The following is a 26,328-nucleotide window of genomic DNA, read 5'->3' as shown; positions in this document are numbered from 1 at the left end:
GACTTTGAAAACCGCACATTTTGGAAGACCAAGCTTGACTGTTTCTGCCAGTAGAGGGCACTGTCCTTCAGTGGTTCTGCACCAGTGTCATTCTGCACCTCCCCAGCCCCCCTCCCTCCCAATATCTGGCAATGACTGGAAATGTGTTTTATGGTCACCATGTGGGTGTCTACTGGCACCCAGAGCATAGAAACCCGGGATTCTGCTAAAACCCTACAATGCAGAAGGCAGCACGTAACAAACAATTACCTGGCCCCTGCTGTGCCAGGGTGGAGAAACCACGGTGTGGACCAAATCCTACTATTTGAACCTTCGAAAGAAAGACAATGACAATCTCTAGGCTAATAAAACAATTTTTATTACTTAAAGTAAGAACAACCTTTAAACTCTAAACTGGGCAGTAAGGGAGAGCATCCCTTCCCGAGAAGGGTGTTCTGGGGAGTAGGCAGGAGGGGCGCGTGGGCAGGAGGAGGCAAAGGGTTGGATCTCAGCGGTGCTTCCTGAATGCGGGCTCTGCAGGGTGGGAGAGGTGGCTCTGGGCTTGGGGGTCCTGCCTAGGGGAGATGGGCCGGGGTGGGGGTGGGGCCGAGGGGGCCGGGGGTAGTCAGGCCCGAGTCGGTGTCCTCCTCTCGGTCGCGGTTGCACTGGGAGCTGGAGCTTCTCAGAGGCCCAGTCTTGGGCACAAAGGACCGGACGATGCCATCTCTCCACACGGGCTGGAAGGCCGACAGCCTGCGCTCCGGGCTCTGACTGCTGCTCTTGAGGTCGGGGCTCTCAAACCAGAGCGGCCCGTCGAACTTCCTTTTCCCTTTCTTGCACTGGCTGAGGGCCCTCAGCACGGTCTCCTTGGCGCAGGGGTCGGGCTGCTCCTGGGCGGGGGGACAGCAGTAGATGCTCCCTCTGCGCTGAGGCGGGGCGATTTGGACGGTCACCAGGCTCCGGCTGCGGCGGGGGTTCCGGGCGGCCCACGGGTAACTCCTGCGACGGCCGAGAAGATCCAGCCCCACGGCGGTGCGGAGGGGCGGCCCGCTGGGAAAGCGCCTCCAGGCCGCGGGCAGCACGGCCTGGCGGGCCGCGTCGTGGTCGCGGCGGCGGGGCGGGGCGGCAGGGAGCGAGCTGTCGCTCAGGACCAGGCGGATGCACACGATGGGGCCGTGATCCGCGCCCGGCAGGCGGCTGGTGCTGAGGGCGGGCCTGGGCCGCGGGGGCCGGCGCTCCCGGGCGGGGAGCGGCTGCGTGGCCTTGGCTGTGCCCAGGTAGCTGCTCAGGTAGATGCCCATGATCGCGGGGCGGCGGCGGCGGTGGCGGCGGGGCCTTCGAGGGGCTTCGGCTTCCGCACGTCCTCGGAGTCTTAGACGCGAAGCGCACAGGGCGAGGGCGACGGTTGGCTTCGGCGGTAAGCCCCGCGCACAGGGCGTCGGCTCCGCGAGGCCATCTGGGCACGGGGTCCTGCGCGCGGAGATGCAGCGCCCCGAGGGCATCCGGGCCTCGCGGGCGCCCCTGCTACCTGAGGCGGGGAACCTCCAGCTTCCCACTTCCGCGCGCGCTTGGTCTGGGCCCAGGGGCCTAGGAGTGCCTTGACTTTGCATGTGACGTGAAAGGGAGAAAATAGAATACTTTCTACCAGGTCTGAAAATTACAGAAAATTCACAGATGGGCCCTCTCTTTCATGATTGTAAAAATGAGCATAATGCACTTGAATGCTCCTTTAAGGAAAAAGAGCAAATTTACTTGTATTGGTAAAGGGGATGTGTGTTTTATTCTTCTAGAATGGTTGCTAATGTCACTTACTGCAATTTTGCTCTTAAGGACATGGTGAAAGGCAGTCAGGATTTATGTTTTAGCCCCGACAACGTTCTTTCAATGTGGACTCTCCTAAAATTTTAGTCTTCATCCATTCACAGCTAGTGTTCTCTGTTGGGTACTACTGCCACTTGTCTTCTTTCAGTTCTACTGGTAATACTGGAGTAGAGTGAGGCGCATTTTCCACTAATAGTTCAAAACATTTGACTTCAAAAACAAAATGTCCAAGGGCTATTTGGTAGTTGATTATAGTGCTTAGGTTTGGAGTTCTGTTCACAGTGGTATGAATCAACCTCTCGTGAAAATGTCCCTCAGAAGCACATCCAGAAGACTCCTACTGAGCCAGATGCAATGCTGGGATAAGCGACAGACAGAAAGTAGAATCCTGCAGCAAATCCAACAGTGGCCAACAGATTCAATCCACACCTGAGAGTTGGATGTCTGAATGGTGAGGACACTAAATAGAGTTTAATGAGGAAGCACCAGAGGGTTTCTGAGGTTAGAGAGAGGCTAAATGTTTTGGGACACTAAGGTGTGGTCAGCCTAGGCACCATGGGGCAATGAGGTCCCTAACACTCTCTACTCAGTGATGAATTCCTTTTTTGTGGGAAAAGGGGGATGGACTGATTTCTTATGTAAGAATGATTCCCAGGTAAATGATTTTGAAAAGAGAGAAATTTTCTCATGGTATAACTTTCTTTTAAAGACACTTTTCCATAATAGAAATGACTCTTCATACATGTCTAATATACCTCTTAAGGTGGTAATGGCATCAGACTGGATGTTTTAAATGCTACTGGGTGTGGATTCTTCTAATGCATTTTTCTTTCCAATGTCTGCAGAATCTCCCACATCCTATCTGCAGTATAACCCAATGGGTTTCATTCTGGTTTGTGGTTAAAAACCTCCAACAATCCAGTCTTCTGCTGATAAGCTACAGGCAGGTATAAGTCAGTCACCCCTATGCCTTTACTGGTAAATCAACTTGTTGATTAATTACAAGCCATTTTCACTGACTTTGAAGACATCTGTTTTTTCTTACCCAGCAAAAGGTAAGGGATTTCACTGGTTAGTTGATATTGGAGATTAGCATATATCAGTGGTGCTCAACCAGGGGTGAGTTTGCAATGGACATTAGAGAATGTCTGGAGACATTTTTGATTGTCAGTACTTGGGGCTACTACTGGCATCCAGTGGGTGGTGGCCAAGGATGGTGCTAAACATCCTATAATGCACAAGACAGCCTTCCAAGATGTAACTATTGGTATATTTATTGGGACCACATAAAATGTATGGAGAATAAACAATCCATGGAGAATAATAAGGGGAATGGACATCAAAGGTGTCTTTATGTTGTCTTCCTATTCAATAACACGGCATGAATTTTATTAGTTCATGTTTTTTGTGTCCCTTAGGAATGTTTTAGCTTTTCTTGTTGACATTTTATGTTAAGTTCATTGCAAAGTATTTTAGTTTTTTAGTTTCCATTATAAGTAGGGTTCTTTCTTCAATTATATCTTCTAATTAAATGTGATTTTTATGTCAAAGGAATTGATTTCTATAAATTAATATGGTACTCCACTAATTATTTTTTCTAATTTCTTATCTTTTTTGGTTTAACTTTATTGGCTACTATGAGAATTTAATTCAATTTAATATTTAATATGCTAATAATAGTGGACTTAGTAGATATCCTCTCCACACTAGGCATACTATTTACTTTTGAGCTGAGATTAATCTACTTTATCAAGTTAGAGAATTCTTTCATTTCTGTTTTATTTTTAAATGTTTAAAAAATAGATGGTGAATTTTGTCAAATGTGTTCTAGGAATATATGAAGATGAAAATGTGAGTTTTCCCTTTAGATTTGCTAATGGGATGAAGTACATTAATCATATGATATCATTCCTGATATTGAATCATCCTTGCATTATTAGAAAAAAATCCTACTTAGACAAAGTATATATTTCTTCTGATATACTGCTGAATTTTCTGTTTCTAATATTTTATTTTTCTTCCTTTTCTTCTAAATATTCTTGAGAGATATTAGCCTATTGTTTACTTCTGAGGGGGCAGGTCCAATCTTTGGTGGATTTTGGTCTCATGTTGTCTTCATAAAAAAGAATTTGGAAACTTTTGTTCTAGTGAAAACATTTTAAGCAATAAAAATCCAATACATCCAAGTGAAAGCAGTTATTATTGTAGTTTAGTTAGTTTATGAATTAAATAGGATTTTCTCTATTAATGTGTTAACCACCAGTTAATCTTAGTTTCTAAAGGAAAAATAAATATGAAGTAAAAATTCCTGACTTAGAATACAATTTCTGAATAGATATTGTTGGGTTATGTCTTTAGCCTGAGGTTTCACAGTAAAATTCCCTTAAGGAAATTATAGGGTTTTGAACACATTCATTTCTAGCCTGCATTTTTCCATTTAAAGAGTCTTAATTTTTATGGTGATTCTACACAATGCACATACAGTAAAATATATGTTACCATCAAGAATGAAAGTAAAAAGCTTATGTTCTTCTACTCGTCTCTGTGGTTAATCTGAAGTATCTCCAAATCCATGTTCAAACTGAGACAAGATGTTAGCTCATTTTAATAAAAATGTATAAGCATTACAAGATGTTAAAAACTGATGCCAAAGTTTGAGCCCAGTCTTGTTTCTTTCTTTTCTTTCTTTCTCTCTTTCTCCCTTTCTTTCTCTTTCTTTCTCTCTCTCTTTCTTTCATTTTTTGAGCCCAGTCTTGTTTCAAAGGGGCAGACCAGAATTTCCTTACATAAAAATGTGGGAAGAATGTACCTGTTCATGATCAACCTCTAGAGGTTGCTGCTTAATCATTTTGACAGACTCAGGGAGTGGCAGGGTAGTCAGGCACCCTGAATAGGTCCAGTAATCCGGGCAGGCAGGCATCAGGCAGATGGAAGCAAACAACTCAAATTCCACAAGGGTATCTTGGCCAAGAGAAGGGTCCATCAAGCTATCCTTTAGTGGTGAAATCCACTCAGGAACTGGATGATGTGGTGATGATTCTAGGGGAGTCTGAGGAACTAACAGTGGTCCAGAGGAGCCACAGGTACCTCTGGGCACCTTAGGACAGAATCATGCTCATATTTTGCTCCTATAATTAACTGCATATCTCTCTTTTAAAAATTGAAATATAATTGACTTTTGAAAAAAATTGAGATGTAATTGACAACTTGTATTTTTGATACTCCTCAGTGGGAACATAGCAAAAACCATTTTCTCCCTCCATTCTAGTGAGTTTACAGCAGGTGGTCTCCTCTGAACTCTTTGGGAGGCATTAGGCAGCAGCTGATGCATAAACAAGGAGGATTTTCTTTTTCAAGAGAGACTAATAGAATTTTCCTTTCTAAAGTGCAGTGCAAATTTGTTTTTTTAACTGAAGTACAGTCAGTTACAATGTGTCAGTTTCTGGTGTACAGCACAATGTCCCAGTCATGAATATACATATGTATATTCATTTTCATATTCTTTTTCATTAAAGGATATTACAAGATATTGAACATAGTTCCCTGTGCTATACAGAAGAAAAATTTTAAAGCTATTTTTATATGTAGTAGTTCACATTTGCAAATCTCAAATTCCCGAATTTATCCCTTCCCACCCCTTTTTCCCCAGTAACCATAAGATTGTTTACTATGTCTGCGAGTCTGTTTTCTGTTTTATAGATGAATTCATTAGTGTCCTTTTTTCTCTCTTTTTTTAGATTCCACATATGAGTGATATCATATGATATTTTTCTCTTTCTGGCTTACTTCACTTAGAATGACAGTCTCTAGTTCCATCCATCTTGCTGCAAATGGCATTCTTTTATTCTTTTTATGGCCGAGTAGTATTCCATTGTATAAATATACCACAACTTCTTTATCCAGTCATCTGTCATTGGACATTTAGGTTGCTTCCCTGTCTTGGCTAATGTATAAAAGTGCAGTGCAAATTAATCATGGGGGCTGGACAGAGGTATCCAACTTGAAGTTTGTGGGTAATTGTTCTTTAAAGCTGGACAAGCCATGTTTGTGTCCAACTTTTCTTTGCTCCCTGCCCATGAGAGGGTGGCTAGATTCCAGAAGGTTGCCCTAAGTGTTTCCACAAGGACTGGGAAGAAGCAGGGGTCAGGAGCAGAGGAGGGGATTCGTTTTGTCCCTGAGTCCCCACATGCTCAGTGGCATGGCAGCCAAACCAGAGTGGTCTGTGCCTAATGAAATCACTTCTGTCCTCTGCAAGGTATCCTAGGGCCAGGGGCTCTCTCAACACAAGTGTCATAAATGGCAAGTTGTCTTAAAAGGCAACTTGCAAGAGAACCTGAATTACATTGAGGTGAAATACATTTCCCAATTCAAAGTGCCTTGTTAGTGTTTTCACTCCGAGACTGAAACAAAATATACTGCAAGTGATTTAGGGGGAAAAAATTACCTTATGTGTAATCAATGCCACAGTATCCACCAATTTCTGTAGCTCTTTATGATGTTTGCCTCGCTAAAGAACAATGAAAGAAAATATTAACAAATGACATCTCACTCTGGAATTGTAACAGAATGTAAATTAAAATCAGATACCTGGTGATTACCTAAAAACAATCCAAGGTACTGAAACTGCACTTAAATTGACAATTTAGAATGTTATAAACATCACTGAATGAATGTAGATACAAAACAAATGAGCTGGCTGTTTGCTGACAGGCTGGAACCCAGTCTTTAGGGAAAGGTGTCCCTTGCTCCATCAGCCTCCCTCTCTGGGTCTCACTGGTGCTTGGAGGCTGAAGCTGTCAGAGCAAGCCAGAGCAGAGTCAGGCCCAGATTTCCGTTCAGGTCCTTGAATCCTCAGAAGCCTCAGTGTAATTAACTATGTTTTCCAGTTTCTGTGTTTGATGCTTTGATATCTGAGGCCTTGCTGACACGAGAGGGATTGCCTCTCCCAGGGTTAGCCAATTCTTAGACCAAACAACAGGGAGCATGCCTTTCATATGCAAACCAACCAATCCAGAGCTCAGACCCCAACTACCTCCTTTATGGGGGTTCTTACACTCTGAGCCATTCCTAGTTACCCCAGGGCCACATACCAGACAAGGAGGGAAAGCCTCTATGTCCCAGAGCCTGCTGAAATTATCTAAACTAGCTAATCCTAAACCTGCTTATGTTGTCTCACCCATTCCTTCCCATGGAAACCACAATAAAGCTTCTGCCCACTCGCTCTTGACCACCCATGGTGCTTCCCCACATGGCCCTGCATGGTGTGCCATGTCTCCTCTTTTTAGGTATCTGTGAGTATAATAAAATTCTTCCCTCATGACAACCATTTCCATGCCTATATGTCTTATCATACATACCTGATTAAAACAAAACCTGGGTACCCCTGAAACACTAAGCCTCCTGAGTGGACTAAGGTAGGGAGCTTGCAGGAGGCCTGCACCTGCAGAACTTGCAGGAGCTCAGAGGCCCTGTGTGGAGTGTGACCACAAATTTTCAATCTAGTTCTCCAGTTGCTAGCTGTGTGACCCGGCAGGAAATCATTTAACCTCACTGAGCTTCACTTTCTTCATCTAAAACATGGAGATGATCGTTTGCCATCAGAGACTTCTATGGGAGATGAATGATGCACTCCGCAAATGTATAGTCACATTGTGCTCATAAATGTTATTTCCTTTCCTTATCATTTCCCATAGTTGTTTGCCTTTATCTTTTTACTCCATTTAAAATATATTCTTAACAAATCTCACATTTTAACTGTCATTTACTTAGTGTTATTTGCCTTTATCCTTTTATACCAGTGCCTAAAAATAAAAACGTAATGCAAACTATAGAGGTAATTATAAAGTTTCTAGGAGGTACATTTAAAAAGTTAACAACAACAACAAAAAAGAGGTGAACTTAATTTTGATAACATTTTATTTTACCAAATATATTCAAAATACTGTCATTTCAATATGTAATCAATATGAAAATTTACTAAGTCTTGAAAATCTGTTGTGTATTTTATACATATAGCACATATCCATTTGAATGGTAAATTTTCATCAGAGATACTTGATTTGTATTTTTTATGCTTGAAAATCTAGATACACATACCCAAGTTGTTCCAAACATTCTTAAAAGTTTTCCAATAACTGAACTGTCAGTTCCTAAATTTAAGTGAAAATCGACTGAAATCAAATAAAGTTAAAAATTCATTTCCTCACTCACACCAGCCACATTTCAAGTGCTCAATAGCTACACATGACTTGTGGCTACCAATACTGGACAGCACAGTGTTATATCATTTGAAATATATTCTTAACAATCTTGTATTTTAAGCATTATTTATCTTACCAATGTATTGATCCCAATATTCTTAAAGTAAATAACAATATTCTAATGTTCAATCTTTTCATCCTAGAATACAACACATTATTTAAACTTGGTAAGATTTTTTTTACCTTTAAAAGTCTTCTTATCACAGCCAAACTATCTTCCTCCAGTTGCTGCATCTCCAAAGCTTTCAAATTGGACTGCATTCCGATGCACCAAGTGCAGCTGAAACACCAGTAAAAGAATTAGTGCCTGACAATATAGGATTCCTCCAAAATAAATCGACAGCCTTATTCAAGCTACAATATTTAAATATGTTTCTTCACCCAAAATAAAGCCACTGGGGAAAGCATATGACAATCTGATGCAAAATGAGATAGAAATAAAGAACAGGAAGAAATTTATGTGGGAGCAGCAATTAATACTACTTTGGAAAAAAGGGATTTATTTGAGGAGAAAATTATAATTTTAATTATATAGTAAAGCAAGTAACATCTCAGTGAGGGATCGATGTTTGTTCATTCCCATCTTGATTTGCAGGAAATACTAAAATCCAAAATCCATTTACATCAAAAGGAGAAAAGATGCTTATCTTGAGAGAAACAGATTCTCCCTATGGGAATTAGGAGTAGAAGACACATTTCTTTTTTGAGGGATCACCACTTAAAATGTATTTCTTTCTATAATTTTTAATGTAACATTTAATATTAAATTAGGGGAAAAGTTGTAAGAAGAACATTTATTTCCTTATTGCTCCTTATACTTCCCTATAAATTACTCCTTGTCCATCACTCATGAACTTTCTGGCATTCCTATCCCCCTAGCCTCCTAAGCGAGACACCTCAAGGTCATGGTTAACTTCGCCTTCTCCTCACTTGAAGAGGACTCCATCTCCAAGTCCTATTGCTTTTATTTTAAAAATGTTTATTAAAACTTGCTTTCTCTCTATTTTGACTGCCACAGCCTTCATTTAGGCTCCCACCATCTCCCATATGGATTAGTTGGACCCTGTAGTCCTGAATTGTTGTCTGGGTTAATCTAAAAAAAAAATAAAGAGTTGAATACTAACTAATATATATATATAATACAGATAAACAACAAGTTTATACTGTATAGCACAGGGAACCATATTCAATATCTTGTAGTAACTTACGGTGAAAAAGAATATGAAAACAAACATATGTATGTTCCCATATGACTGAAGCATTGTGCTGTACGCCAGAAATTGACACAACATTGTAAACTGAGTATACTTCAATAAAATATAAATAAATAAATAATACTGTTAAAAAATAATAAATCCAATTTTAAAAAAAGATACTATGAAAGCCAGAATTCTAAGCCACAAAAAAAAAAAGCAGTTGACTAATTAATTAGATAAAATCATGCTACATCACTCTCTGGCTTAAAAGTAACTAGTGTCTAATAAGCCTGCTTTTCGTCTGCCCTCTTAGACTTCAGTTATCACCATTCTTCCTGCTTCTCCCCACAACATACATTCTCATTCCGGCCACTTTGGTTTTTGGCCACTTTCTGAACATCCGCTTTTGCACATGATTTTCCTTCTGTCGGGAATGCCCTTCTAATCCTCTTGGCAAACTGCTATTCATCCTTCAATACCCAACACAGATGTCCCTTCCTTAGTGACTCTTCTGAGCAGTCTACATCACACCCTCCTCTGTGGTCCCACAGCACTTTCAGAAACCCTTTTTCAAATCACACTTGCTTTAAAATTCTCATTTCATGTGTGCTTCTCTCACTATACTCTGAACTCTGGGAAGTCAAGAATTGAATTAGTATTCCTAGCACTTAGTGCCATGTCTAGCACATGGTTGGCATTCAGTAAATGTTGAATAAATAAATCAGTGAATGACAAAATACATACATGGTACTGGGTGACGAAAGATATAAAATGTCTTTTTCTTGCCTGACTAGCCTTTTGCTCTGTACAGTTGACCCTTGAACAACACAGGGGTTAGGAGCACTGACCACTTCTCAGTCGAAAATCAGCGTATAACTTTATAGTTGGCCCTCCTTATCTTTGGTTCCTCATCTGCAGATTCAACCAACAGAGGACGAAGTAATACTGTAGTATGTATTTATTTTTAAAAATCCGTGTAGAGGGTAGCGTATAGCTCAGTGGTAGAGTGCATACCTAGCAAGCATGAGGTCCTGTGTTTAATCCCCAGAAACTCCGTTAAAAATAAATAAATACAACCCAATTACCCGCCCCACCACACACACACACACACACACACACACACACACAAGTATACAGTGCTGTATGTCAATTCTATCTCAATAAAACTGGAAGGAAAAAAATTTTTAAATCCATGTATAAATAGACCTAGGCAGTTCAAACCTGTATTGTTCAAGGATCAACTGTATTGCAATTTTATCATTTAAAATCTAACTATTACTACTATTTAATACAGAAGTTATCTATAAAGTCAACAAGCAGAGCAAGATTACCATACACTTAACATACACAGAAAATAAATTTCTAGCAAAGTTTTAACTTCATGCCCTATCTTCCATATCAGTTACAGAATCTATACATAGAGATGTATGTATTAATAGAAAATACTACTTATACTAGTAGAAGGAAACATGCATAAAAATGAAAAGGGACATTTTTCATACACTCAAAAAAGTCTAAGAGGGATCCAGCAATCCCACTTCTCAGTATATACTCCAAAGAATTGAAAAGAGCATCTTGAAAAGATATTTGTATAGCCATGTTTGTAGCAGCATTATTCACAATAGCCAAAAGGCAGCTGCAACTCAAGTGTCTATGAACAGATGAAGAGATAAACAAAATGTGATATACACAGCTGACCCTTGAGCAACATGGTTTTGAACCTGTGCAGGTTCACTTACACTCAAATTTTTTTTCAAAAGTAGGTACTCCAGTACTGCATGATCCATCATGTGGCTGGATGAATCTGCAAATATGGAGGTACTGCAGATAGGGAGGGCTGGCTATAAGTTATACTTGGATTCTCAATTTCGTGGAGTTGGTGCCCCTGGCTTTTGTGTTGTCCAGGGGCTAACTGTACACACAATGGAATATTATTCAGCCTTAAAAAGGAAGGAAATTCTGACATGTTACAATATGGATGAACCTTGAAAACATGCTCAATGAAATCATCCAGTCATAAAAAGACAAATACTGTATGATTCCACTTATATGAGGTACTCAGTAGTCAAATTCATAGAAACAAAAAGTAAAATGGGGGAAAATAAGGAGTTATTATTTAATGGGTATAGAGTTTTAGTTTTGCAAGATAAAGTTATGGGGATGGATGGTGGTGACAGTTACACAACAATGTGAATGTAGTTCCTATTACTGAAATGTACACTGAAAATGGCTGAGATGGCAAATTTCATGTTGTGTGTATTTCATAATTAAAAAAAAAGAAGTAGGTCCAATGAGTCCCTTGCCACTGCTAACAAAGAGGTCCACGCTCCCATGGAAGCAGTGTGATGTAGCCTATGCTGACATCACACTGTCCCTTTAACTCCAGACAAGACCACAGGTCTGGCTCCCACCTGATTTATCTGTAGAATCTTCACATTCCACGAGGAAAGAGTACCCGTTATTCCAGATGTGGAGGCAGGCAGTGGGGTCATAAGAGATGGTAAGCGGTTTTAAGTCAGGATCGTAGACACTGTCCCTCCACCGGATGCTGATGGGTGACTGGCGCTCGCCCCCTGGGACCAGGTCCATGCTCTCCCAGAGAGGGTGCACTGGGAGAAAGCACATCAGGGCTGTCATTGAGAGGCCTACTAGCTGGGATCCCACACCAGGAAACTCTCATTGTGGAGAGCCTATCGAGGCTGATGAAATCTCAGTCTTAGGAATGAGCTACTCAGGGGCTTAATGGATAGACTAGGGCAGAGGAGGAAAGCAGGTCAGAGTGCACCTTGTGGAGGAACAGCCTTCTGATATCTTGTCAAAATAACACACCTCAGTTGACCTTCTAATCTCACTTGAAGCAAGTGTGACCCAGTCCTGTGGTAACCGTACAATGTGTGGAGATTAGCACTACGCAGAAACAGGGTGTTCTCCAATGAGTTTCTTTTCTTTATTGATAATTGTTGGGGCCCCACCTGCCAAACTCGTTTTCAATACTGAGACAAATTGATGACATTTTCAATAATGGACTTACTTTCAACAAAGGAAATGGGGATAGTGGAGGAAGAATTTCTGGAAAGCTAATGTTCAGTCAAGCATTGTAAGTTTTTAATTGGTTGGCTACTAAAAATAAAGGCTTGCATAGCATGCATCCTATAATTTAGCTTGCAGTTTGAAAGATTTCTGGGATCCTTTTACACAGTGTAATATTATAGGCTTCCAGTTGAGATGGGGCATACTCTAGGGTTTTGGAAAAATTAAGAAAGATACTGATGAATCTGGGAGGAAAAGGAGTAATTTCTTCTTCCCTCCTTCCTTTCTTCCTTCCTTTTTTATTTATTTATTTTTTTTTGCAGCCAGTCCCCTGCCCCCTGCAAAGGGCCAAACCTGAAGTCTCCCTGACCCAGGCTTTGGTTTACGAGATGGGAGCATGGACAGGGCAGGGTCCCGTCTCTCGACAGTATGGTGTTTACAGGGTCATGCAAAGTGTGCCACACACAGGAGTAATTTCTTAATTTGAGATATGTAAGTAAGATGTTCAGTGTTTGGAGGCCCTGTTGAGGGGGAAGAGAGTGTGCCACCCCAAAATATGCCTCTTTGGCATAAGGATTATTTTAAGGAAACAGCAGACATAGGAGAAGCTCTGAAAACCTAGTAGTGATTACTTTTTGTAAGAGACATTTACACATATAAGGGAAATCTCCATTTTTAAGGATGTCCCTCTTTTGTACCAGGAAGAGAAGGACGATTCTAAATCTCTAGAAACTCTTGTCAATGGAGTAGGCACCAATTTAAATCTGCATATCAACCTTACCCTTGGTTACTGTGCTTTGCCTAATAACCTCCTGTAATTGGACTCCCCTTCTTTCCTTCTCAGCATCTTTTGACTTTAGCAGGAGACGGTATTGACGGTGGTGGGTTGGGCCATTTCAGGGAGTTACTGAGTTTTCCTGGGTCTCTCCCATGTATATAGGAGATATATATGTTATGAAACATCTGTTTGCTTTTGTTAATCTGTCTTTTATTATTGGGGGAGGGTCTCAGCCAAGAATCTGGAAGGGTACAGAGAAAATTATTTTTTCTCACTGACCCGGTCACACCATGGAGTAGAAAGAGACACAGGGACACTTAAGCCCTGAAGGACAGATTCGAACAATTCCTGAATCACAGCAGAGAAGTGTGTCAGAGGGAAAAGAACCAGAGAGAAATCCCATTGGAGGGATGATGTGGTCCCATATAAGCGTGTATACTGAGTTCATCTCTTACATAAGCCAGCTGGGAGGATCAGGCAGCCATCCTGCAAAACCTGGGTAGAGTATTAGCATTGCTAAGGTCTCTGGAGTTCTGTCTGTCACATGAATACCTAACAACATTGTATATCAAGGTTTATACACATACTCTGTCCCACATGGGCACTGATGACATCACTGATAGTGATTTTTCTACCAGAGAGACAAGCACCAGGTCTTTGTGGCGAGTCCCTGACAAATCTCAGCAGATTTCCTGTGACACAAAGAGAGCTCTTGAGACATCCAGGCATGATGGATAGAACCCCCGAGTATAATTCGGGGTGGTCCAGCTCTCTGCCAATGGGAAAACCAGACAAAATCTGAGTCAAGATAAATCATCACCAGTGACCCTCTGCATGTCACCCCACCGCTGCGAATGAGCCTAAGGATTTGAGAGAGTGACAAGGCAGCTGCTGCCCAGTCAAACCCCCTGTGCATGGCAGGCTGACTGGCGCGGCACTTTTCATAAAAACAAGCTTGTCTCTGGTTTCCTCCTTGAGCAGAGACATTTCTTTTGCTCTGGTAGCTGATGAAAGCTATAAATTCAAAATCCTAGCCTTACTTTTTTTGGGGGGCGGGGTGGGCAAAAATGATACAGACATAGAATCCTCCTGAGAGTACACCAGTGGGTCTCATCAAAGGGAGCAATTCTGCCCCTAGAAGACATTCTGCACTGTGCAGAGCCTTTGTTGGTTATCAAAACTAGAGGAGGGCGCTACTGACATCTAGTGAGTAGAAGCCAGGCATGCAGCTAAACATGCCACAGCGCAGAGAATTATCTGGCCCCAAATGTCAAAATAATGTCAAAGTTGAGCAACCATGATCTCTTGCAAACTCAGAGTATTCTTTTTTTTTCTATTACTTTCTATAACATAGTACAGTTTTCACCCTAGAGAGATCTGAACCCAACATTTTTATTTATTTTACTTAATATAAAGGAACTTGTTCCTTAGAGAGGAACAAGAATTTTGTTTCAAAATCTAAAATAGGAAAGGCATTTGAACCAGTATAATATTTTAATATTACGATCTGATTAGAATGCAAACCAGAAACCCCTAGAACAGCCCAGGTTCGGTTTTAAAGATTGTCCCCTCTGAGACGCTGAGGCCGAGGCTGAGGATTGGAGAAGTCACACCCTTCAAAACTGATTCATGAGGGTCTTCTGTGGAGACTAGGGGAGGGGGGATTAATGAGCAGGCCCCCAAGAAGATGCCCTCTTTCACCCTTAGTCACCCCCCCCCACCTCAGACAGGGAATGCCTGGATTCTCCTGTCACCCAGGCAGACACCAGCCCAAGGAAACCGGGCCTCTTCCTTCAGTTGCTCTTTTATGACCCTAACGCTCCTATCAATGTGTGCCCTTCAGTTCACAAGTTCAGCTTCCAGAAGGTTTTCTTTCCCCCACCCACCTCCTCCTTTAGGGACCCAGACCAGCCCCCACTAGGGGGCCCTTGGTCACTGTGCCCATAGTGAAGCCAGCTTCTGCCCAGGGCTTGTTGTGCTAAACATAAATTCACATTTCTGTTCTCGCCTCCCTTCCTCTTGCTCCATTTTAACAAAATAGAGTAAATGATTTCTTGATAGTTGCTCATACTTTCCCTCAAAGTAAGAAGACAATTGAGTGTTCTGACTGACAGAGCCTGCATATTCAGTTTTTTCCTGTATGGGGAAAATGAAATAAACAGAGTGATTCTCTCAACCACGGTTTAAGGGAGCGACACCACACGGTCATTGACAGAAGCCCTGCGGATGCCATGTGCTCAGGTTTAGTTCTTGTTTCTGTGACTGATCCTGGCTTTGATTTGCTTTGTGCTTGTACCACCTATAGCTCCAGCCTTGGGGGAGGGGGGCTGTCCCTCTTTCAGCTCCATTCCTGCCTTAGCCCCTCCGTTCCTGCTCCTCCTCCTCAGAAATCAATTTCCCCTCACTCAGCTCAGGACTGGCTCCTATATTTTGGCTTGTCAACTTCAGCAAAAATGTCACTTCCTCACCTCTCAGACTATCTTGTATGTGATCCCCTCTTATTTTTTTTTTAAATCACAGGATTCTAATATTTTCCTTTAAGAACATTTATTACATGGGTATAATGATAATTATATGCACATATGCTTAATTATCTGCCTCCCCCACGGCTCTTAATGCCCCATGATCTGAGCTGGCCTCCCATCATTGCCTGCGAGTCAATGTACAATATAAAGGGCATCCCTGGGAAGGGTTCCTTCTCCTTTTATCTTTATTTCCTATTACTCTGCTGATCACCACAGTGTTTCTTCCTTAAGGATCTTTCAGGTTTATCTTTTCTTCTCTGGCCCATGGCCACCAGCCTAGTTTAGGCCTCTTCATGGCATATTTTATGCAAAGCCTCTTGGTTACTTCTTCTCTCTCACTCCCCTCGACTGTGTGTCACCATCTGTCAATTTTCCTAAACTGCCACCTTCATCATGTTGTTCTCATGTGAAAGACTACGTCATTTCTCCTCACTTGTCCCGAACTCTGGTGTTGTCATGCAATTCCAGAACTGTGCCAGGCCAATCCATTGGTCAGTCAGTGAGAGGTGCTGTAAATGTAAAGTATCCCCTGGGCTTTGAAGACATTACAAAATCATGTAAACTACCTCATTAATGATTTTTATATTGATTACATATTAAAGTGATAATATTTTGGAAATTGTGAGTTAAATTACATACTTAATTTTACCTGTTTCATTATCTCTTTCTTAATGTGACTATTAGAAAATCTAGAATTATCTATGTGGCTCACATCATTTATCTACTGGACATTGTTGCTCTATGCCCTCGTTAGCTTTTTCTCCTGTGCCTTGCCCTGTACTGTCCTTTTCCTTGAGATGTGCTATTTCCCCATCAAACTGAACACCATCCTAGCAGGCCTGGGGCTTAGCGCACTGACAGATGCACAGGGACCCTCCATGTGACTTTGCTGAGGATGGTCACAGAATCACAAATTGCCTTGTTAAAACATAAGGGCTGTAGATGGCACTTTGATGCTAACCACAGCATCATAGGCAGTTATCAGTGCAGGAGATTAAGGCCCACGTTTCCTGGTGGTCAGTTCAGAGCTATTTGTTAGTTCCTTATAGCTGCAGATACCCCTGAGGCCATTAGTATAACTCCAAAGGGCTCTTAATCAGTGCACTGTTTCTCCAGATTATTTGAAAGTTAATGGAAGACAACATAGTCAGGGTATCCCAGCCTACATTATCTAGAGGTTAACAGAATTGTGTATAAAGACATTGGAAAACAAGCTTTTTAACAGTATTGTTCTCCAGGCTTTATTAGTGCTCTTAAAATTATCTGAAGAAATCATAGAACAACTTTTTAACACAGTTCAGTTATGATCCAGACCAGTCCGGTCAATTAGAACTTTCTCAGATGATGAAAATTTCCAATATGGTTAAGTGCCAGCCACATGAAATTTGAATACATTTGTATTCACATATAAATTCATACATGGAGCTAGTCGCTACATTTTATATAGTCCTATTCTATTCCGTGATGTCCTAAAAAGAAATGTTTCTCTTCCATTTAAAAGTAGGGAGATCAGGTACATTAAGAATCAATAGAATAATAACAGTCTGTACCATTTCCATTTTAGATGATATTCTTTCTCTTTCATTAAATTAAAAATTAACATTATTAAGTTTATTTTCCTATACTCTAACATCTCCTGCCTGAAACTTTTTATGTGACAAAAATTAGGCTAAATTCCACTAGGTGATACATGAAGTGAGACTGATTTTCTTTCCATCTTGGGTAACAGGTGCAGGCTTTTATCTTTATTTTATCATATTACCAGTCCCCAAAGTTAGGACTGTCAACGTTTACTGTCTGCACTTTGACATCACAGCAAACAGCACTTTGACGTGGCAGCAGTGATTACCCGGGTGGTGGGGAGTGCAGGTCAGGCACAGGGCACGGGCCCCAGGGAAACGCCGCTTCTGAATTCGCCATCACCTCCTCCTTCAGTCATTCCTTACTGTGCTTCACCCGATCCTAAAAATGGTCAGACATCTGAGGGAGGAGCTGAGCGTATGCCGATGGTAAAGATGGTGATGACGGTTAAGGGCTGTGGTACTAGAGGTAGCTGCCAATGCTGAGTCCCCACTGTGTGGCAGCCACTAGCTAAGGACTTTCCACATTATCTTTTCTGACCCTCAACAACCTGGGGACATTCTTGGTCACAAGTATACACTGGGCCTTCTGCTGGGCTTCCTGGGCTTCCAGAAACAATGAGGATTGTCTTTACAGCTAAACAGATGAGGAACCAGGATATCTAAACAGGACATGCTCAGGGGCCCAGGGCAGCACACACCAAATATTCTCCTGGGTGAAACAGGGAGGGACAGTGTAAGCGCCAAGACCAAAATCAAATCGTGACTGTCACCTGTCTGTCTTAGTAACCTGCAAACAAGAACATCTGATGTGGGAAATTAATCGAGGGAAGCCCCTCTTCCCTAAGCTGCTACCACTTGTTGATTTCGTCAGCACCAAAAGGAGCAAACTATTCTAAAGACATGAGCACATTGGATTTTAGATCCTTAACTTTCAACTTTCTGTTAAAAAAAACCTTTCTGCTAGTAACTAAATAAATATGACTATTTTTTTCCATTCTAAAAGCCTTAGACCGCAAAGTGCCCGTGTTGAGAAGCAGCCAGTCCGGGTAGGATGTGGGCCTGCTGGTAGGAAGCCACACCCAGCAACCAGAAATTTATTATGACTCAGGCCAGTTCAGTTTAATAAAAACACAGTCAATACTGGAGAAAACAAAATAAATTTACAAAAAATATATTTATGAAGCAGTTTCAAGACAATGGATTTAGCTAGATTAGCATTACTAATAATTCCTTTTCATGCGCAAATAGGGTCAAAGAGAGGAAACCCAGGGAGGAAAAGCTGAAAACCTAGAACCCTGAAGCAAACCAACATTTGGAAACTGCGAATTCACTGTGAATGGTGGAACATATATAAAATAACTAACTACGAAATATACTTAACCGTTTCATTAAACTCATGTCTCCACCAACACACACATTATCCTCCCCTGCCATCTCAGTGGCTCTGCACCAGGGTTATTTTTCCCCCAGGGGACACCGAGGGAGGTCTTGAGACATTTAGGGATGCCACGCAACATGCACGGTGCACAGCACAGCCCCCGACAGCACAGAATGACCCACCCCCGTGACAGCAGCACCGCGGTTTCAGGGAAGACCATCTGCTGCCTCTCTTGATCTGCTGTAAACACAGCAGATCACACACTCGGCAAGCTGGTCAGATGGAAGTCACTCTGCTGCAGTTTGTAATAAGGAATGGAATATTCCAGAGTGTGAAGCTGCTGAACTGCTTGCGAACAATCACATGCAACTTCCAGAATGTTCAGATTCACAGAAATAATTCGCAGTCTGTGCATCAACCTTAGTTACAAGACAGTTGCTAACGAGAAACGATAAAGAACGGGTTCCAAAGTGTTTGAAACTGGGACATCTCCCTTGGCCGAATTCTGCATGACATCCCTTTAACAAGTTAAAACCGGTCAAGGAAAGGACTTTCCAAGCCTTACTGTAGTCATTATTTTGCAGTGCGTGTGTATCAAATCATCACGATGTCCATCTTAGACTTACACAATGTCATATGTCAGTTATGTCTCAATGAAGCTAGGAAAAGAAAGAGCTTTCCAAGTTTGTTTTAGAAGACAAATAGAGAAATAATGAGTTATTCTCAGTTCTCGAGGCATCTGATCCCAGTCTGGAATGCCACCGACACCAGCGCTGCCAACACCCAACACACGTGACTCGGTGGGAAACAACCAGCCTTCCCCTCTCCCAAGGCAGCCACGTACTCACAGGCTCGGTTCCGGGTTTTGTAAGTGCAGGTGTAGAGGCTGCAGGGCCTCACCGGCATGGACCTCGGAATCTGGATCCCTCTCCACAGTGACTTGCATGGGGAGGCCTGAAGAATAGCCCTCAGGCGGCTCATCATCACCATCTTTAGCTTGAAATCCTGACCAGCTCCCAAAGAACTTGCAGGGGCCTAATAACCTAGAGGCAAAAGGAGGACAGAGGAAGAAAAGCCTTAAACAACAGAGGTGGCCGGTCAGACATCAATCAGATTATTAGGAGTGGGGCGGGAGGGAAGGCAAATGAGAATCAATGACGTATCCACTCTTGTTCTTCACTGGTCACCCCTGGACAGAATGGCTTGCTTCCCCTACATGCACTTCACGCTCCTGTCTGCACACCAGCCAGGGGCACTTATTTCTCCCAACTCCCCAAGCTCCCTCCAGCTGGTGCAGATGCCCCTCCCTCCCTGAACCACTCTTCCTTCATCTGTGCCTGGTTAATTCCTACCCTGTCTTCAGGCGATCCACTCCAGGGTCATGTACTCAAAGCCCGCCCCACCGTGCACTCACCTGGTGAGCCCAGCACTCTCTTCTTGGTCATGGGGCGTATTGCTGTTGAATTAAATAACGGATCATGAACGTACTTGACGCCTCCATCCCCCCAGCATCGAAGCCCCACGGTGGTAGGGACTGTGTCTGTCTCTGTCATGGCTGCATCTCTTAGGGACACAGTGCCTGGCATGTGGCTGCTTGATGAGTCTTAGTGGAATGCCCTGAGGAGGCTTCCTTGGTGATGGAGATGTTGATCCTAATTTTAAGAACCCAGAACTGTGAAGTTACCGCTGGCGTGTTCTCAGACGGTATTAAGGGGTTTTCCCTTCCTGCATGCCACCATCAGTCATTTGTAGGGCTTTTTATACTTCTGAAACACTTTTAAATGCTAGTCCTGTAAGAGGTGGGTCTCATCTAAGACCTGAAGGACCCCGGAAGTCCTGCATGATCTCAAAGAGAAACCTACTCGAATATGAACCTAACTTAGCCTCACAGGTTGGGAATTCTGCCAGTGAACATTTTCATTTCAACATTTATCGTCATTTCCTTTGCTCCAGGACCCAAAGTTGAACAAGGCATGAATTCTACCTTTCAGATGTACAATTTCTCCTCTTGGGAGTGTCTTGAGATGCGTATCATACTGGAAGGGAAACAGACACCAGTCCAGGTCTGAGCAGATTCTGCCTTCCACCTATTGGAGGCCTCTCGATAGTTTAGCAATGCCAGGGAGAGGACAGGTGCTAAAAGGCATAAGAAGAGAACCGGGGGGGGGGTGCGGGGGGGCACTGAAGACACGTCACTTACAAACTTGACTTAATTTCTTCATACCACCTTTCCAAGAAGGGTATTCAATACAAAAAAGCACATTATGGACACAGTGATGCTGAGCGAGGAGGCACATGTGCTCATTTCATCGTCCCTCTCTTCCTGTTCCTCACTGCTGTTCACTGGCCGTGAACTAGCTCTTCTCCCTGTACTGCTGCCCTCGACCCCACTAGCTCTGAGCTGGAGGGGAGAAGGCTACACTCAAGGGAAATGAGAGAAAACCACACCTGAGGTGTGTCCAATGGAAGCAGGAAGCAGTTGCTGTCACTACCCTGCAAGGCACAAGTGAGGGCTCCAGGCAGACCTGTATATAACTGGCTCCCCACAAGCCATGTGCCCAGATTAGTGTGGATCCAGGAAAGTCAGTGAGGAGACAATTCCTTCAACCACCTTTCATTCAATTCATCACTCTTTTATTCTTTCCTTCATCAGGACATCAATAAAGTATCTATTAAATGCTAGGCCCTGTTCTAGGCTCATGAGGGGAATAAAACAAAGTCCTCCCCCCTTGTAGAGTTTACATTCTAGTATGTAGAGATAAACAACAAACAACAAGCATATAAATGAGTCAATTATACAGAAAATTAGAATCAGTTCAGTGAAAAGTAGAACAGGGTAATGTGACTCTGGAGTGTTGTACCTTTAACAAGGTGCTCAGGGTAGGCCTCAGACAGAAGGGGAAATTGAAGGACAGCCTTGAAGGAGGTGAAAGAATTAGTCATGTGGCTATCTAGAGGAAGAGCACATATATAAAAATATGAATATATAATAGTGCAGAGACTGTGGGGTGGGAGAGTGTCTGGCACATGAAAGGGACAGTAGGGAGGCCACTATGGCAGGAGTGGAGGGAACCAGGAGGAGGGGAGTAGGAGACAAGGTCCAGAGGTAATGGAAGCATACCAAGTGGACCTCTAGGCCATTATAAAGGTTATTCTTCAACCATGCATTGTTGACATTTTTGACCAGGTAACTCTTGTCAAGGAGTTTGTACTGTAGGGTCTTTGTACTGTAGGGGGTTTAGTAGCATCCCTGGTCTCTACCTACTAGATGCCAGTGGAACCGTCCCTCGAATTGTGACAACCCAAAATGTCTCCAGACACTGCAGGTGTCCCTTTGAGAAAGAGGATTACGTCTGGTTAGGAACCAGTGCTATAAGTAAAAAGGGGACACGATCGAGTTTTTGGAGTAGAGGAGGAACATAATGTGATTTATATTTTAAAAGATTATTCACAGTGCCGTATTGGAAATCGACTGGGATGGGAGGCAGAAAAGCAGGGAGCCCATTCAGGACAATCCAGGGGCTGGAACTTCCTAGTCACAGTGGAGGTGGTGAGAGGTGGTTGAGTACTGAATATATCTTGGAGATACAGCCCATAAGATGTGAAAGAAAGGACTGGAGGATGACTGGAAGATTCTTGGCTTAAACAACTGGAAGGATGGAGCTGCCATGAACTGAGATGGGGAAGGCTGTGTGTGGAAAGGTTTTGAGTGGGAAATCAGTGGCTCAGATTTGGGCATGTGGAGTTTGAAATGAAATTCCAATAATCCAAGTGAGAGAATATGGTAGAATATTCTATTTTGTGGTAGAAAGAGGATGACTTCTTCAATAAAGAAACAGAACCCTGCACGAGGAGCAGGTGGGGAGGGAAGGATGGCACTCTTACTGCTAATCCTATTGGATTTGAGATGCCAAGGGGGCAGGCGAGAGGAAAGGTCTAGGAGAGTTGGCAACGCGGCTCTGGTGCTCAGGAGAGGTTGTGAGTCTAGAGAGAAGGAAAATCCCCTCCCCCAGGAGTAAGAGGTGTATAGAGGGAGACTACCATGGAGTGATGAAGGAGGCCAAGAGACGGAGAAGGAAGAGTGAAAGGCAATCATGGGAGGAACGGAGCACGAAAGGCAAGGAGGGTTCCAGGGAAATCCTAATAGAAAGAAAAGGCATTTAGCTAATTCTAGGCTGCAACACCTGTAACAACACATGAGATTATTTATGTCTAGGTATATGCTTCAGGAAGATCTTTATCAGAAAAATGTTTATGAATTTGCACCTGGACTATAAATTGCAAAATTTAGCATTAAAAATATACTATCACTATTTAATGGGCTCCAAGTGAGTCCTGGAATGTATAAATGCAGAATGCACTTTCTCAGTAAGTTACATTTTGTACTACAGAGCCAGCAAAGATGTGACCATGAGCTGGATGGGTCCCAGGGAAGGTAAACTTTCTGTACTATACATACTTTACTATCACTGATTATTTACGTTAAGCTCCTGGATTTTACTTACACCTTCCTTATCTGCTGTTTTGCAGACAGGAATGTGTAAATAAATAGATTCTGAAAGCCTTTTAAAATCATTTGTAGATCATGTATTTATTAAATACCTTAGCTCTTGAACTCTGCCTGATTAAGCGACTCATACTTATGCAAAACATCAACACTCTACTAAAGGTTACAATTACATTGGAAACAAAATTCCTTGATTCTTATCAGATTGACTCTTCACTTTCTTATCTTCTGATTTAGAAAGGAAGGCAGCTTTCTGCAATTCTCTGAAATTTAAATGCAAAGTTATGGTTCTTTACTTTGACTGAGAAAGTTCAGCTTCCTCCTCTCCCCCACTTCTCTGAGAGTATGATCCCAATCTGGGGTTGCCAAACACTACATTTCTATAACTGCTTAAAGTGCTGCAACTAACTGCCCAAGGGCAATGACATGAAATGCTGTTTCCCTCTTTGCATCAGATTCCCTCAATATTCAGATTCAGTCAGAATTCACTGAATTTTTATTGTGTACCAACTGAGTCGTGGCAGCTTTTTGCCTGGCTCCAGGGACAACAGAGCAGGTGTGTACAGTAACAGAAATGGTGCCCTTGCTGCTTTTGGCCTTTAGGTGAATTTCAGACCTGGTATTGAGTTTACAATTTCTGACTAAAGGGGGAAAACCTTAGAAAGTTGAAAGGTTTTCACTTCCAAAATACTCAGAACAGTATAGCTCTTTATCAGGGCCCTCCTTAGAGTGAGTGGGGTGAAATTTGGTTCATTGTAGACTTCAATGCAGGTTGAGAACAGAGACCGTTCTGAGAATGTGCAGGGGCAGCTTATGGGTAGGGTGTGGGGCAGCTTCTCTCGCCAGAGATTTCTGATTTCTCTCTATATTGCAGCAACTTATAAATAGCAGAGTGGAGATGGCCAGACTGTCAGCAAAGGAAGAAGGGGAAGCTGAAAGCAATGTCGTTTTCAGTTGCTGACATAATTCCATCCCAAATAAGGTGTACACATTTTCGGTATCTCCATATTTCTCAAGGTTTCTCAGCAAAAATAAACGAGGGAATTACAGTAATAACAACGATTTTCCAGCATCCTCAGAGCAGTAGCTTTTAACTCATACCACAAAGAATCAGCCACCGACACTTGGTATTTTATAAGTTCTTCCCCTCTAGCTCCGGGGCGGGGCACACACACAAAAAGGACAGAAGAAATAATTGAGGGGTTAAGAAGGTTCATATTTGTTCACATGACAGCTGCTGATCTTCTGCCCTGGCAGTAGTTGTAAATCCGTCCAGAGACCTTGGCATAGTCGCGGAGATCGACAAGGCAATGTAAGTGAATCCCAGCTTGCTGTGCCTGGGTTTCTGAAACTGCAACCCCCTCACTTCCCAAACTCTCTGGAACAGCTGTTCTATCTTTAAATCTTAAACAAAACCCTAAGAGGGTGTAGTTTTCTGGTGAACCCCATAGTCGAGGAACAGGATTAGAGTAGGGGAGGGACAATTCCTAGCCTCCTAGCCTCCTCCCCCCACCTCATCCTATAAAGAAGCCCCGCTGGGACTGCGGCCATCCTCGCGGGGCCAACAGCTGTCCCGGCCCCGGGGCCCGCCGCAGCGCGTGGTCGTTTGTAGGAGAGGGTCCCAGTTCTCTCTGATAGGCTACGACCCCCTGCTGCCCACGCTCCACGTCGCCACTCAACCTTACCAGAACGTTTCCCTGAGCGCGAACCCGACTGTTCGCCACCGGGATGGGAAGCTCATGCGCGCGGCCATCTTGGCCACGCCCCTTCGCGCCTCGCCACGCTCCTCACGCCGGACACGTCATTTCGCTTATTCACGTCACTCCGCCGTACTCCCGGCCCACGTCCCACAAAGCCTGAAGTCCTATCCTGACGGTCCAGGTGTCAGAGCCCGAACTTCTCCGCCCAGCCAGGGCCCAGGTCTACACCTGCCCTCCGCCATGACTGCGCCTTTACTGCCATTGCTCCGGGCCCCCAGCCGCGGTCACGCGCCTACGCGCTATGTTGGCCCCGCCCCTGGCCTCCGCCTGGGCCCACCCCTCCTTGGAGCTGCACCATTGTCGCGCCCTTAAGAGCGGCAAAGTTACGCCCCCACGTTCACGGTACGTCCTTATGCTGCGCCTAGATCAGGGCCCGCCTTTCTATTACGTCATTGCGTCCCGTACGCTTCTCCGTGGCCCTGTCTCCCCATCGGTGGCCACGCCCCGGTGCTCTGCCCAGTCCACGCGACTGATGCGAATCCTTTCACATTCCTCTTACCCTTCGGGCCACGCTTATTGCGCTGACCCCACACCCCTCCATTGTGCCCATATCTCTGCTTTCCACTCTGGTAATTCCTCTGCCCTCTGCCTGAGGGCAAAATCTCGACTCTTTCATGCCGTTTTGAGTCGCTACGCCACACCCTTTATGCCCCAAGTCCCACATTTTCAGGTCACGCCTCTGGGCTACTCCTAAGCCACGCCCCTTATGACGCAGCTGGCGCTGGCGCTCGCGCTCCTTCCCACGGTGTCCAGACCCTGCCCCTCAGGCCCGGGTCACGTTCCTTCCCTTCTGAGATCCTCATTGGCCACACTCCGCACATGCGCATTTTCTCCATCCGTCATGGCCCCTCCCTAGATTCCCAGGCCACCCACTTCTGGTTCCACTCTGGCCGAGTACACGCCTCCTGTTTTCCCTCTGTTGGCGATGTCTAGTCCTGGAAAGCCACGGGGTAGCGGGCGAATTTTCGGAAGTAATCGCCAAGGTCTCAGAGCTAGAAGTCCGTGGCATTTATAGAGTGAAAGGAACCTACAGATCTCCGAGACTAGCCTAAAAATGGCCTTAGATTTTAAAAGTATTATCTTTCCGAGTATCAAACGCCGCAACTCTCAAGAGCAGAAACCGGATAGAAAACATAACTGAGGACCATCTGGAACTGTGTTCATACCAGCCCCCTATCCGATTTTAAATGCTAGCCAGCTGCATGGAGTAAGCACACTTCTTTACTTCCTGATGTCTCCTTCGGATGACTTTTCCTAAGCACCTAGTGCCCTCCTGCTGTCTAGGGCCTGTGGAGACAACACCACTCCGAGATTAATCTTTACTCTCTCTATTTACAATTCTCGGTTCACAAGAAAAAAGTGAAGAGGTTATTACCAACTTTCTTTAAAAATCCTGTCCAGTAATCTCTGAATGGGGAAGGGCTGAAGAGGAAGGGCACTTTCCATCAGCCATACAGTTATTCATTCATTTAAATCTTACTTGTGCAATACTATGTTTCAGTCACAAGACA

At 43.5% G+C, this 26,328-nt stretch overlaps 2 protein-coding genes across 7 annotated transcripts in view; one reads left to right on the top strand and one right to left on the bottom strand.

Annotated features, from left to right (window-relative positions):
• The window catches only part of CLTRN (collectrin, amino acid transport regulator), a 128,708-nt gene that overhangs the window by 63,524 nt on the left and 38,856 nt on the right, over nucleotides 1–26,328 (top strand). Inside the window, exon 1 of one of the 3 annotated variants that reach the window (XM_031671197.2) lies at nucleotides 25,027–25,159. The exons of 1 other annotated variant lie outside the window; for it this stretch is intronic. In XM_031671197.2, coding sequence (XP_031527057.1) covers nucleotides 25,059–25,159 — 101 coding nt within the window. In that variant the 5' untranslated portion in view covers nucleotides 25,027–25,058. Of the gene's footprint in view, nucleotides 1–25,026; nucleotides 25,160–25,637; nucleotides 26,025–26,328 lie in introns of those variants that run through there. One more of the 3 variants, XM_072956756.1, reaches the window with a different exon arrangement.
• POM121L12 (POM121 transmembrane nucleoporin like 12) lies at nucleotides 333–25,023 on the bottom strand. Of its 4 annotated transcripts, none has more exons than XM_072956752.1 (8): nucleotides 24,743–25,023; nucleotides 20,535–20,686; nucleotides 19,965–20,006; nucleotides 19,395–19,593; nucleotides 11,668–11,865; nucleotides 8,244–8,340; nucleotides 6,245–6,307; nucleotides 333–2,260 (listed from the first exon to the last, which is right to left on the bottom strand). In XM_072956752.1, the coding sequence occupies exon 8, from the start codon at nucleotides 1,587–1,589 to the stop codon at nucleotides 555–557; it is 1,035 nt and encodes a 344-aa protein (XP_072812853.1). In that variant the 5' UTR covers nucleotides 1,590–2,260; nucleotides 6,245–6,307; nucleotides 8,244–8,340; nucleotides 11,668–11,865; nucleotides 19,395–19,593; nucleotides 19,965–20,006; nucleotides 20,535–20,686; nucleotides 24,743–25,023; the 3' UTR covers nucleotides 333–554. The 4 variants fall into 4 exon arrangements, with proteins under 4 accessions (XP_072812853.1, XP_072812855.1, XP_072812854.1 ...); XM_072956754.1 differs by having other exon boundaries at nucleotides 333–2,188; XM_072956753.1 differs by lacking the exon at nucleotides 19,965–20,006.

The sequence above is a fragment of the Vicugna pacos genome, chromosome X, assembly GCF_048564905.1.
Source record: "Vicugna pacos chromosome X, VicPac4, whole genome shotgun sequence".
NCBI classification, from domain to species: domain Eukaryota; kingdom Metazoa; phylum Chordata; class Mammalia; order Artiodactyla; family Camelidae; genus Vicugna; species Vicugna pacos.
This window is presented reverse-complemented; position numbering and strand designations above follow the sequence as displayed.

Bases quoted from the DNA above. Each gene is read 5' to 3' on its own strand.
- POM121L12 (XM_072956752.1), bottom strand. From the start codon at position 1,589: ATGCAAAGTCAAGGCACTCCTAGGCCCCTGGGCCCAGACCAAGCGCGC.